This window comes from Rattus norvegicus, chromosome 18 (assembly GCF_021556685.1).
Source record: "Rattus norvegicus strain SHRSP/BbbUtx chromosome 18, alternate assembly SHRSP_T2T, whole genome shotgun sequence".
NCBI lineage: Eukaryota > Metazoa > Chordata > Mammalia > Rodentia > Muridae > Rattus > Rattus norvegicus.
In genome coordinates, this window is record NC_141551.1 from 45,341,190 (window position 1) to 45,354,657 (window position 13,468).

At 43.3% G+C, this 13,468-nt stretch overlaps 1 protein-coding gene across 1 annotated transcript in view; it reads left to right on the forward strand.

Annotated features, from left to right (window-relative positions):
- Positions 1-2,236: 2,236 nt before the first annotated feature.
- Positions 2,237-13,468, forward strand: part of Hsd17b4 (hydroxysteroid (17-beta) dehydrogenase 4) — a 90,605-nt gene continuing 79,373 nt past the window's right edge. Inside the window, 2 exon segments of the mRNA NM_024392.2 lie at positions 2,237-2,343; positions 4,155-4,208. Coding sequence (NP_077368.2) covers positions 2,286-2,343; positions 4,155-4,208 — 112 coding nt within the window. The 5' untranslated portion in view covers positions 2,237-2,285.

Sequence of the window (13,468 nt, forward strand, 5' to 3'; positions counted from 1 at the left end):
TCGCACACTGGGCCGTGTGTGGACAATAAGGAATGCAGAGAACCCAGATAGGAGCCGGCCGATTTACCCTGGGGTCCGTGGTCTGGAGTAGGCTCCACGGGTGAGGTTGGAAGCCATTGCATCAGAGAAAAGGTGCCAAGGTCCTGAGCTGGACAAGCCCTTGGCGTATTGTACCTCCTCCCTGTTTCTCTCGGCAATCACTTTCTGTAGGTGCTGGGCATAAAGCAGAGTCGGGAGCAGAATAGGCAAGTGCTCCTAGCTCCATCCTCAGCCCCACTCCTCCTTTCTTCACTGACTTTGCTTTTTCTATTGGAGAATTGTCATTAAAATAGTGGGTTCACAGTTCCAGTGAAGGAAGTTGGTTTTACCAACAGAGGTTAAGAGAAAAAGAGAAAGACTCGAAAAAAGCAGAGTGGATTGGTAGTTTCAAAATTCTTTTCCTTGAAACAAAAATTATAGGAGTGAGAACGATGGACAAATACCAGGCTAATTGGCATCGTGTTACTTTGTTTTCTGTAGAGTAAGCTGGAGAGAACCCTATTGTCTTTGCAATTGGAAATTTGTTGGAAAATTTGGCTGGTATATGGCTACTTTTTAAAGGGCTTTAATCTTTTGTTTTTAGAATTGTTTTTAAATGTTGAACCCAGGATGTCACTCACCCACCTTTTTTTATCTTGAGTCCTATGTGCTCTCTGAACTCATCTGCCTGGATTTCAGTGAACATGGGAATTCAAGGGTCAAATGTGATAAGCAAATGTGGACGATGGCTTTGAGAACAAAGTGCTGGCTTAGCTTTGAGCTGCCAGTGAAAGGACTTGAACTGTGAAGTTGAAGGTCTGGGTTAGGCAGCAACTCTGCTCCCGCTGGTGTGTCAAACCACATTGGCAGTTCCCAAGACTGAAGTTGTCGGCTAGGTAATTACCCCAGAATCTTCCCTCCCTTGCCCCCTACACAAGTGCCTAAAACTGATGCCATATTCTTGTTCAGGTATAGTTTTTCCAACTCTTTGTTTTGATGAATGACCCACCATAACATTGATTATCAAGTCAGAGTATGCCTTTCTGATGCATGTCCCTCACATCTGACGACCCACAGAGACCTATTCACTCCATTCAAGTTATACTCCAGATTTTCCTCTTCAAGATTTCTTCCTCTGTCCTCTTTGAGCTCTTCCCAGGTCTTTTATATCTTCTCGCCTATCTCTACTCAAAACTCCTTAAAAAAAAAAAAAAAACCCAAAGTGTTCTTTCCAGTCAGTAGATGTATTCTAACCATCTTTCGGACTAATCCTGCTCAGAACCATTTTCTGCGCTGAAATATGATCTAGTTAGCTCCGTTTTGCAGCTCCATTCTTTTACTGCCCCAGCCTAGCTAGTATTTCCCCTCCCTTCCCTTATTTCCAGTTGCCCTCTAACTTGCCCAGTCATTACTCAAGCAGCTCTGCTTCACTTCCTTGGGAAAGCCTTTCTTTTTTCCATCTTCTCTCCATGGGTGCATAGTGTTCCTTTCCTTTGCCACCTTCTGTTGGCACACCTGCACACTTTTCTCACAAGACTTGTCAGGCAGCAATGCTATTGAAAGTTTAAGTGTCACATTATTAATAGCTTCGATAGCCTTTTTGCTCTGGCTGCTCAATATTTGTTGAATAAATGACTGACACTGTATGGGTGTTCCCAACACGTAAATACTACACTCAATTAGCAACACTTTTATTTTGTTTGTTTGTTCAGTTTTGTTTTTATTTTTTGTCCACTGTGTCTAGAGAAGGCAGTCGTAGGGATGCAGGTCCAGGATTCTGCATTTTGACAGTTTCATTGTGACTTTCATATAGTAGATCCAGGGGATACACTCTGAGAAGTCTTGATTGCTGTGAGAGATAACTTTCTTTTTTAGAAGCTTTGTCAAAATGAATGGGAGCCAAGTGCTATTCATCAGTGGCTGAAATCAGAACACGCTGAGTGAATGATGAAGCTGTAGTGGAATATATGAAAGTAGAGTAATAAGTCACTTAGCCACATGGGCCTTGGCAGTGTTCTCTTCTGAAAGAATTTCCGAGGCAATTCTCTTGGACAGATATTTCTCCGCTAAGGAGAATTGTTCTGGACTACATTTCCCATGAGGCCAAGCCAGACCCACGCAGGCGCACTTGGAATCACCAGCGCCAGTTTCCCGAAACCACCAGGTCACTTGTTTGTGTCCCGCCCCTCCTCTCCCCGCCCTCCGTGCCCGTTTCACAGAGCAGTACCCGGGCCACTGCCAGTGTGTGCGTGGTGCAGGATAGACTCATGGCTTCGCCTCTGAGGTTCGACGGGCGTGTGGTCCTGGTCACCGGCGCCGGGGGAGGTGAGTCTGGTGCTGGGCCCATGATCTGGATAGAGGGACTGTGTCGTGCAGCTGCCCGGGTGCTGAGCTGGTGCTGGATCAGGAGGGACCGCGGCGTGGGCCAGGCACGGAGGGGTACTGGGTCAGCAGGTGCTCCGGGTTCCAAGCACGGTGGGAGCTTCTAAGGCCCACGTTTTTCCCAGGGGAGAAGTCAGCAGGGTTGCAGAGTGTACAGCTGAGTAAAGTTCGTCCTCTCTCTAGTCTGTCTATGGACTGTGACTTTTGCTGCCTTTGGACGCTTAGGCCTCTGTTAAGTCACACATGGGTTTAAAAGAATTTCTTGGGCCTGGCATCCCACCCGAGGAGGAGTTGACATGCTAACCCCTTTGAGTGTCGTTGAGTGTTTGTTTTCCTCTGACTCATGATTCAAGTTTTTTGAGAAGTACACACACCAAAGTTCACCAGAATTGTGGCAAAGGTCACAAACTTTTTTTGTGTGTGTGTGAAAGGGCAAGAGATGATACAGGGATAGATAAGATAGGAAGAGAGGAGAACTTGAGAGCAAGGGCATTTCTGAAGCGAGCCACCCAGTGGGAAAACTGCCTGTCTTTTATTTCTGCATGCCTTTTATTTCGAAAGAGGTAATTGTGATTCAAGCAATACTAAGTTTAAAGGACAGGTAGATGTTTCGCAGTGAAATGTCTTCATTAGTTCCACGCCAGTGAGTAACTTCTAACCTCAGTGTGCAGGGTATTGACTTAATCAACCTTTAGTCTCTCACCTTTGTACTTAAAAGGGCTCTCAGTTACCAACTGTTATTACTGAGACAGGGTCTCATCTAGCCGAAGCTGGCTTCAACGCCTGATCTTCCTCCATCCATTTGTATATTTACTTGTATAAGTGTTAATTTATCTTTTTTTTTTTTTTTTTTTTTTTTTTTCCGGAGCTGGGGATGGAACCCAGGGCCTTGTGCTTGCTAGGCAAGCGCTCTACCACTGAGCTAAATCCCCAACCCAAGTGTTAATTTATCTTAAATATAAGATAAATAAGTTTTCTATTAAGCCTCCCCATTTAGCAATGAAATGCATTAACTAAAAATCGAAAAAAAAAGTTAAGAAAAGTTTAAGCCAGAGAAAAATCTTCTGGAAGCTCTGGCTGTTAACTTTACAGGTCAGTTCCCCAAGATTATTATTATTTGCCAGTCTCATATATTCAGAGTTAAAGTGATTTGTAGTTGACAGTTGCATATTCCAGGTTCAGTACGGGTTATAGAAATCAGACATTTTAGAATAAGAAAGAATTTGGGTTTCAGGCGGGGTTTTGGAAGTCATACCTTTGAGCTGCCATTGGATCTCTGTCATAGTCCAAGAACCATAGATCACTAGGGTCCTGAAGTGAGGGGACTGCCACTTATGGGTTAGGAGACCAGGTTAAGAAGTTGCCTCTTCAGGCACTGTTTTTTAAATATGGAGGGTGTTTGAAGAGAAGCAACTGCTTAAGCAGCAAGTGCCAGAGCCCAGGGAAGGTGGCACCTGTCCCATTTCTGCTTCTTAATTCCCGTAATTGCACCTAGTGGTGGACTCCAGCTCACAGGCAGTGTTCTAGCAGCCAGGGAGAATGCTAGGAAATGGGTGGGAAAACATGGCTTTACCTTGTCTAACTTCTGCAGTCAGGAGAGGGTCTTAGTGGAGAGAATGAAGAGTGTTCCATCCGAGGCACCATCTTCGACTGTGGTAAGGAACTGTTGAGGTATTACTTTAAAATGGAGACCAAGTTTCATGGAATGAAATAACCATGCTAATGTCTTTCAACTTTCCTTTGTTTCTCCTTAGGGTTGGGCAGAGCTTATGCCCTGGCTTTTGCAGAAAGAGGAGCATTAGTTGTTGGTAAGATGTGTTTTTCTTTTAAACTAGTAGCCATTAGCAAAAAAAAAAAAAAAAAAAAATACAGTTTTCACAAGTGTCCTTTGTTCTTCTAGTGCAATTAAGATTTCATTTCATAATTTTTATTTCTGTCAGAGATTTTTTTTTGTTGTCGTTGGTTTTTTTTAGTTTAAGGCTAACTTTCCTTTATAAAGGTTGGCTTTTATTTATTTTTTTTAAGGCAGAATCTTATTTATTTAGCCCTGGGTTGTTGAGATTATAGGTATTCGCCACCATGCCTGGCTTAAGTCACTTTCTGAAGTAATCTAGTTTTATATAGACTTTTTTGTTTAAAAGAATTGATAAGGAGGTATAAATATTCATTGTATAGATGGAAATTCTTGGCTTTAGTTTTGTGGGTTGTTATTTTTTGAGGTATACACTCATCTGCCGACATGAGATATTAAATGAGAAGCCCCTGATAAGTACCTTAGCATCCTGTGTTTGGGAATTGGTGTGGGTACAGGAACCACTTTGTCCACAGTTGGGAATGAATGGGAGGCAGAGCAGGGATGTATGCAGGGCAGATGCTCAGGCCTGATGATAGTTTATAGTATATTCTGAGGTTAAAACTGTTGGCTCACAGTGGCCTCCTAAGGGTTGACCCTATAATATTTAGCAAGGCTGCATATTACTTATTGTCAGGTCTACTTGAAGAAACTTCGTGTGCAGGTCTGAAGACACACACCATTACTGTTTTCTCTTTCTTCATGTGCTATTAAGTTCTTAGTATTTCACCCTTAGCCCCTTTGTAATGTAAATTCTACTCTCTTTTTGAGTCTTCACAGAACTTGTTCAATCTTTCCTAACTCCTAAAGGACTCTAGAATATTTCCTTTTGCAAAGAGGGCATTTTGTTCATTGCTGACATGTTCTTGTTGCTGTTGCTTTTTGGTTTTTGTTTGTTTTTTTGGAGGAAGGGCTGTACGATATTTTTTTCTTTTCTTTTTTCTTTTCTTTTTTTCGGAGCTGGGGACCGAACCCAGGGGCTTGCGCTTGCTAGGCAAGCGCTCTACCACTGACCTAAATCCCCAACCCCTTTTTTCTTTTCTTTTAAACTAAGACATGAACATAGTGTATAAACTTATTTTAAGCCAGGGGTCATGGGGATTTTTGTAATCCTAGCACTTAGGACACAGAGACAGGAGGATCAAAAGTTCAAGGCCAGCCTTGGCCATACCCAGTGAGTTCAGAGCAAGCCTAAGCTACAGGAGAATGTCACTTAAAAACCAAACCAAAGCAAACAAGCGAACAGTCCCTCCACCACCTCCTGGAACCAAACAAAACCTCCAGAACAACAAACCAACCAAACAGCCTTGCGTAGACACCTCCCACCCACCTCCAGTCTCAACTCTTTCTTCATAAATGATTTCAGAGCAGGGAAGCTTGAACTCTTCCTCGGAGTACAAAAGACAAAGCACTACAGTGACATACACGCGTCTGCTCATGCTACTGTTCCACTTCTCATTGGCCCAGCAAAGGCAGCCGTTCCTGGGATTGAGCAGGGGTTATGGGAGACCCATTTATTCACAGTTTATTCTGTTTTTAGGTGTGTGTGAGGCGTAAGAATATATATGAGGATTTTAACTATCCAAAGTTTATCTCAAAATGGGAAAGGTGCATTGTGTAAGCCTTGTGGGCACTGGTGGGAAGTGATTGAGGCCATTGTCTCAGTGTCTTTGCTTACTCAGACTTTCCGGCAACCTTGGCAGTTTCTACTGGTGGCCCAGTAGAGAGTTGTTTCTTTTTCATACCCATTAGCCCACAGATTCCCCACATGTACTCTAACATGAAGAAGCAGCCCAGTGCTTGCATTTAAAGCATTTATCTTGTATTAATACTTAAAGAAAAAGGCCCACTTTAGGTATCAGTATTCTCTGCAAGTGTAAGCAAATGGTAATCAAGAATGAGCAGTGACGGAGTGAGCGAGTGAAGCTAAGAGAACACGAGGAGAAGGACTAAATCCTGTGTGGATTCCAGCGTATAAGGAACAACTGCATTCGCATTGCTGTCTCCTCTCTAGATGTTTCCATGAGCATCACCCACACAGTTAGGTGAGAAAACCACTGTTACAATGAGTTTCTTACCAGTTAAAAAGCCCAGTTAAAAAAAAATCCTACGAAAGGTAATAAACTTAGCCTCAGGTGGAGCAGTTGTTTACTCTGCAGGTATTTATTGAGTGTCAGTTGTAAAGCACATACACCTCATACAATGCTGGATGGGGCGTCCCAGCAGCATGTGCATAGTACTTAGGCTCCCCACTTTGTCTCTTATTTTTGCTGTGTAGCTCAGGTTGGTCTTGAACTTGCGATCCTGCTGCCTTAGTGTCACTCCTGCTGGGAGTGTAGGCATGTGCGGCGGCTATGCCCTGTGGCTCCTACTGTAGGAAGCTTAGGTTGTAGTGAGAAGGCAGTAGACACACAGTAACAAAAATATAATACATAAAGCTAGATGGTAGAGTGGAAAAACTTAGGGAGATTGGGATAGAAGATGCTAAGCTAAGACTCTTGAGGAGGAACCATCCAGGAGTGGAGTTTGAAGGACTGAGTTTCTGCCAGAGATGTCCTTTGGAGCTGAGGCCCTGAGATGGGGGCAGGTCTGGTGTGTTTTAAAGTTAGTGTGGGGTCAGTGCGTCTGGACTGGTGGAGGTCACTGAAGGGAGTTGAAGCTAGAGATGAGAGCATAGAGTTAGCAGGAGGCTAGAGCACACAGAACGATCAGCTTTGACCTGGTTCAGAGGGTGAAATACTGCAGACTGGGTGGAGGAGCAGCATGGCCTGGTGTAGGGGATTACTGTTTTATTCTGGGTGCTGCCTGAGGCTGTATGCCACAGGTTAGGAGTGGAAAGGAAAGGAAGGAAGGTCAGGAAGCCTGCGGACACAGGTTGGTTGTTTTTGAATATACTTTGTAATCTTTAAAAGTGAAAACAAACAAGAAGGAAAGAGGCCAGCCAGAACCTTTTGTAGTCCTGGGATTTGGTTGTCCTCCATGACTTCATGTGGTAAAATTTAGTGCACACATGCACGCCCGGAAGATGGTGAAGCCTAGTCAGATAGTGGTGTTTTGAGTTGGCACCTCTGGGGGAGATTAGGTTTCAGTCCCCTGTGGCCCCACCCTCACCTCTTAGTTGGATCCTGGTGACTTTAAAGAGAAGAGTCAGGGAGAGGGAGGAACACTGGTTTCACCTCCTGTAGTTCCATGGTGTGCTCTCTCTGCTCTGTCTTTGTCTCTTATCTCGGTCTTTCTCTGTGTGCACATGTCAGAGGCTAACTTCTGGTACCATTTATCAGGAGCTGTCTACACTGTTTTTGAGGCAGGCTTTATTGGCCTAGCGCTCACCAGGCTGGCCAGGCTGGCTAGCAGGCTCCTGTCCTGCTTCCTCAGTCGAGTGTGCTGCTGTTCTCGATGCTCCAATTTGTGTTCTGGGAATCAAGCTCAGGTCTTTCATGCTTTCAAGCCCTTTGCTCTTTCTGCCTCTCTGTTACTGTCACATATAGCCTGGGCTGGCCTAGAATTCAGTCTATGGTCAAGGACAGCCCTCAACCCATTCCTCCTCTGAGTGATCAGTCTCCATTATCTATCTACTCTTGGTCTCTGACAGTTTAGTTCTCAAACAGGACAAGAGGTCTGAGGATCAGTCTTTTGTTTTTTAAGATTTATTCACTTATTTCTTATATGTATAAGTACACTGTTTAGCTGTCTTCACACACACCAGAAGAGGTCTTCGTTACAGATGGTTATGAGCCACCATGTGGTTGCTGGGATTTAAACTCAGGACCTCTGGAAAAGCAGTCAGTGCTCTTAACCACCGAGCCACCTCTCCAGCCCTGAGTCTTAGTCTTTAATTACTTGTTTTCTTCTCCTTTAAGGACATGTTTGCCTCCTTCCTGGTGAGGAAAAGAAAATCAGTTAGATAAGGCTTGGCCGACACTGACTCCCAGCCCTGCCAGGTGTGGCTGTGGAAGAGGATCAAGTCAGAAGGCTCCACCCTCCCCAAGGGGAGCACTATCTAAAGGGGTTAGGGTTGAAGGAGCTTCCCCTCCCTCCACTCCGCGCAGCTACAGGACACCATTACTGAAAGAGAGACCAGTCTTCATCATGTCATAGTTTTGGGGTCTGGGCATTCTCAACACTAGAGCAGTAAAAGCTAAGTTCTGTTTAGTAATCTCCCAGTCTTAGCCGCACAAGAGGTCAAGACAGACGCTAGTGAGGGCTTTGCTTTCTGAGTGGCTCTTCCCTGAGCCTTTACACATTTAGATACATTTGTAGCCATTCTAGAAAAGATCTTTCTGTACCAAGGCGATTGCTTTGACCAAATGCACTGTGATAGCCAGTCCAGTGTTTCCTTCCTTTCTTAGCAGTCGGGCTGTGTTGCTTAAGAGGAAGCCCCGCAAGGTCCCCCGCTTCCCCGCAAGGCCCTCAGTAACTATTGGCTATGCCCTGTATAAGCTTGTCTTTCTCTAATGTAAGAAAAAAAAATATATATCTATCACACACCTGGTTAATTTTCCTTTTCTCTCTCTTTGGAAACAGGTATTATTGTCAGATAACTTAGCCTGCCTTTGTACCCTGGATCCTCTTGCCTTCACTCCCAAGTTCTGGGATTACAGATATTTTTACATTTAAGTTAAAAAAGAAAAAAAAACAAAACCAAAAACCAAAAACCAAAACAAAACAAAACAAAACCAACCAACCAACCAAACAAACAAAAAACCCAAAATGCTTTGGAGGTCAGTGAGGTCGCTCAGCAGGCTCAGGAGCCTGATGCCCTGCTTTCCTCCCCCAGAAATATGTGGTGGAAGCAGAGAACTGACTCCTTCCTTCTCATTTCCCTTCAGGCCCCATGTGAGCCCACAGCACCCGTGTGGGCCCCAAGTACACACATCTAAAGGTTGTCTTTGGTAGTCATCAGGGAACAAGCATAAACGAGTTAAAACTCCACTGGGACCAAGCTACTGTAAAGTTAGTTAAATGCTTTTTTGGGGTGTGGGAGGTGCTAGGGATGACCATTTTCCTTTTCTGGGAATTGAACTTAGAATTTTATGCATGCTGGGAAAGTGCTTTCTCATTGAGCTATATCCATAGCCCTAAAGTAATTCTTGTAAAAAATATCAGATTACATTTATAATAATAATAATAATAATAATAATAATAATAATAATAATAATAATAATAAATTGTTTGTGGTGTGTGTGTGTGTGTGTGTGTGTGTGTGTGTGTGTGTGTATAGAGTGGGGTGTGCATGCTATAATGTACCCGTAGAGTTCAAAGGGCAACTTGTAAAAGTTAGATCTTTCCTTCCCCAATGTGAGTCCTGACCCTATGCTGTCAGGCTTGGTAGTAAGTTCCTTTACTGGCTGAGTCACCTCATAGGCTTTCATCTCGACTGTCAATGGAACTGACTATGACTTGGTGACAAATACTTTGAATGCTAAGAACCTGATGTTAAGAATGTGTGTATGTCATGCAGTACTCTTAGTGGGTGGGTGGGGAGTTGGAAGAACTGCTGTATAAGGGATAGTGGAAGAGTGGCCTATGGCTAGCAAAAGCACTGAAGTGAGCCTGCACTATGTGGCACCTTCAGATTGGCCAGTGGATAACAGGAAACCCACTGCAGATCTGAGCAAGGCACCGTGACACCTAACAGTTACTTGGGTACCTGCCTAGGGCAGTGTTGAGGTGTTAGAATCAATGAGGGCAAACGCCCAGGGGGCAGCTGCAGCTATCCAGGCTCAAGTGATACAAAAGGAAGAAAAGGAGAATTGTCCGAAAGTCTGGTGCCTCCCACTGCAGACCTGAAGCTCAGAGCATGAACTGCCTGGCAGGGACGGTAACCGGGAGCTCAGTAAACAGTTGAAGAATTCTCATGAAATTGAAGACAAAAATGAATGATGCGTGGCCTGTGCTTTTCAGAAATGGGAGACGGGCAAGAGTTATGCAGATTAAAAGTGAGCTGGTACTGGACAGATGGCAAAGGTGGTAGAAATGTTGGCTGTGTAAGCAGGAGGGGCTGACTTAGAAGCCACGCAGGGTGTAGCGGCTCAGGCGACTGCAAGGCCAGGACTTGGAAGCGTAGACAAGCGGATGCCTGGGTCTATGGCCAGTTAGCCTAATCGAGTCAGTGAGCTCCAGGCTCAGCAGAGATCCTGTCTCAACCAAGGAAGGTGGATCTTGAGGAACCACATCTGAGGATCATGTCTTACCTCCACACATGTGTGCAGAGTTCACCTGGACACATGTAAATCATGTGCAAAACCATACACAACACAGAAGTGAGCTGTATTTTCATTGTTTCAGCTCTGGCTTAGCATCCAGCCTAGAGAGCAAGACACCAACAGATATTCCCTTCCGCTTCTCCCCTGCTCTCTCTTCCCTTCTCTTCTGTCTGTCCGTCTTTTGAGACAAAATCTTATAGTCCAAGGTGCCCTCATCCTCATCATTGTAGCCCAGGCTGGCCCTGATCTTAGATCTCCTTGTCTCAGCTTTCCGAGTGCTGTGATTACAGATGTCCATTGTCATATACTTACTATTATTAACTGCCTCCAAAGAACCATAAAATGCTAGGGCAAAGGACAGAGAGAAAGAACGAGAAAACCCATTTCCAAGAATCATGGCTTCTACAGCACATAGATTTCTGATTTCCCTCCAAGGTGTACACAAAACACTGAAAAGCAGTGCTATGACCCTCATGAAGCAAATATGCACTCAGGTCGGACCTTTCCCGCTCAACATTTTAATGAAGGGATTTATGATTTGTAATACATATGAAAACGAATTAAAGGCTTTTAAAAATAAAAGTCACTTGAAAATATAACAGAGAAGAGCCGGGCATCGTGGCACACACTTTTAATCCAGCAGAGGCAGGTAGACAGGTGGATGGATCTCGGAGTTTGAGGCCAGCCTGGGCTACAGAGTTCCAGGACAGCCAGAGAAACCAAAAAACCAAACCAAACCATCCCCAACAACAAAACAGCAATAAAAACAACCAACCAAAAATAAATCAAAAAAGGATACCAGAGACACATATGCCAAATGGATAGAGATGACTAATGAGAGTTAAGTGTTAATTCATTAGAGCTCAAAGAAGTGTGCGTTCAAGCAGTGGGCTAAATGTACGCCCAATCTTCAGATTGACAGACAACACTGAGAAAGTGGGGATTCTCTGACAGTGGCTCTGTCTTTAAGATAACTGCAACTGGATAAACTGGATAGCTTGGTTCTCTTTCTCTCTCTCTCTCTCTCTCTCTCTCTCTCTCTCTCTCTCTCTGTGTGTGTGTGTCTGTGTGTGAGAGAGAGAGAGAGAGAGAGAGAGAGACAGACAGACAGACAGACAGACAGACAGAGATAGGGTTTCAAGTGCAGTTTAGAATTCTGTGGATCTATGAGTTCCTAAAACAGCTGTTATTTAATGAAACCCTAAGAGTAGATTTTTAGGAGAACTGTTCCCCAACCCAACAAAGAAAACAAAACCTCTACAGCCCTTAATAGACTTCGCAGCCAGCTCACTGATGTATTAAAGTGACAAGAAAAGAGGGAAAAATAACTTGCTTAAGAAACAAACAAAAACCTTCCAGGATGTGAACTGATTTTTTTTTTTTTTGAAAGAGGATCTGATGTAGCCCAGGTTGGCCTAGAATTCTCTGTGTCCCTAAGGATGACTTTGAAACTCTCGTTCCTCTTTTCTCTATCCCCACGTGTCAAGATTGCAAGCATGTACCAGGACAACTGTCTTTGAAAAGGACTTGAATGGAGAATTTACAAGTACATCCATCTACATTAGGATTTGTGAGGATCCTGCTGAGAGAACTATGCTTACCATCATGATCTTCCCACAGAGGTCAATCTTCCCACAAATGTCCTTAACCCAAGAGGAGTGCCTGCTTCATCTTTCCTCTGGATCTTCCTCAAGCAAACATGTTTCATTTATTTTTAGTAGAAATGATTGTCCTTTTTTAAGGCTGAGTGCTTGAGTGTGACAGGAACAAAGTGTTCCTAAACTAAAATTTGCAGTTAACATAGTCTGGGCTAAGGTATAAACTGTGTTTTTATCCAGTAGTCATTTCAAAGTCTTAAAAAACTGTGGGTATTAAGCACACCAGTGTATAATTGTTAAAAGCTGGGAACCATACATCAATACAAGCTGTTTGGTTTGTTACGTTTGCGTCTCCAACTTCACCGTGGTGTGTTGGAGTGGTGGCCGTGCTGCATAGTGTGGGTATCTGTGTGTTTTTGAACACAGATAAACTTTTAAATTATTGCTTTTCAAGCCATTCAGTGCTTGAACAGGTGTTTCTAGCCTCATGATTGAAGGAATTTGTTAGTTTACTTCTGTTTAATGATGCATCCTTTCAGCATTAGCAACCTTCAGTGTTTGTGTGTTTTGCTGCATTTTCTAACTTCTCCACTTGGGGGCAGTGTTTCATTACACAGTGAAACCATTCTCTCCACTTAAATGCTCTGGTTTTTTTGGTCTTGGAAGTTCTTGTGTTATTTTACTTTATTTTTGTAAAGAAGGAGGAAAGGGAAGAGAGGAGTGATGTAATTACATTTTAATTTAAATGTAAAATTAATTTAAAAAGAGCCATCAAAACTTTTTTTGTGTTAAAATTTTGATAATTTTTAACTAGGTTTTTTTTTTTGTCATTTAAATAATTGCATGGGGATGAATAGTTGATAGAATTCGGATTTTGAAGAATCATCTTCCTTCCCATGCCCTGAGGGGTAATGTAAGGCTGTTCATTATTTGTGTCTCCACAGAGTGTTTTAATTTTCAGTGAGACTGGTAATGTTACTTGGTTAGGAAAACATTCCTGCACACATTTAGGAAAATTCATTTATTTAAAAAATAATAAAAGAAAACGACAGGAACTCATCTCTTGTGACTGTTTCTACATGTGGCCAGGTGTGGGTGTTTTCTGCCTGTCATCCCTTTACCCCACAGTCATACACTACACACTGAGCCCTCACTTTGAGGTAAAGGAATGGTTTTCTAAAGAAAAAACCCTAATAACCAATCATCAATATTAATTGTAGTCTGTAACCTGTCACCATTTGTAATTAGTAATTTTTAAGATTATACTCCTCAAAATCAATGACCCATTCACAGTACAAGTCTTTGCCCCAAGTATTTTGCCACATTCTGTTTCTCTAAGTTATATGGCACTGATCTGCAGGTGTCCTTAGTGTCTGCATGCTGTGTCATAAAGCTTGCCCTGCACTGCTGTG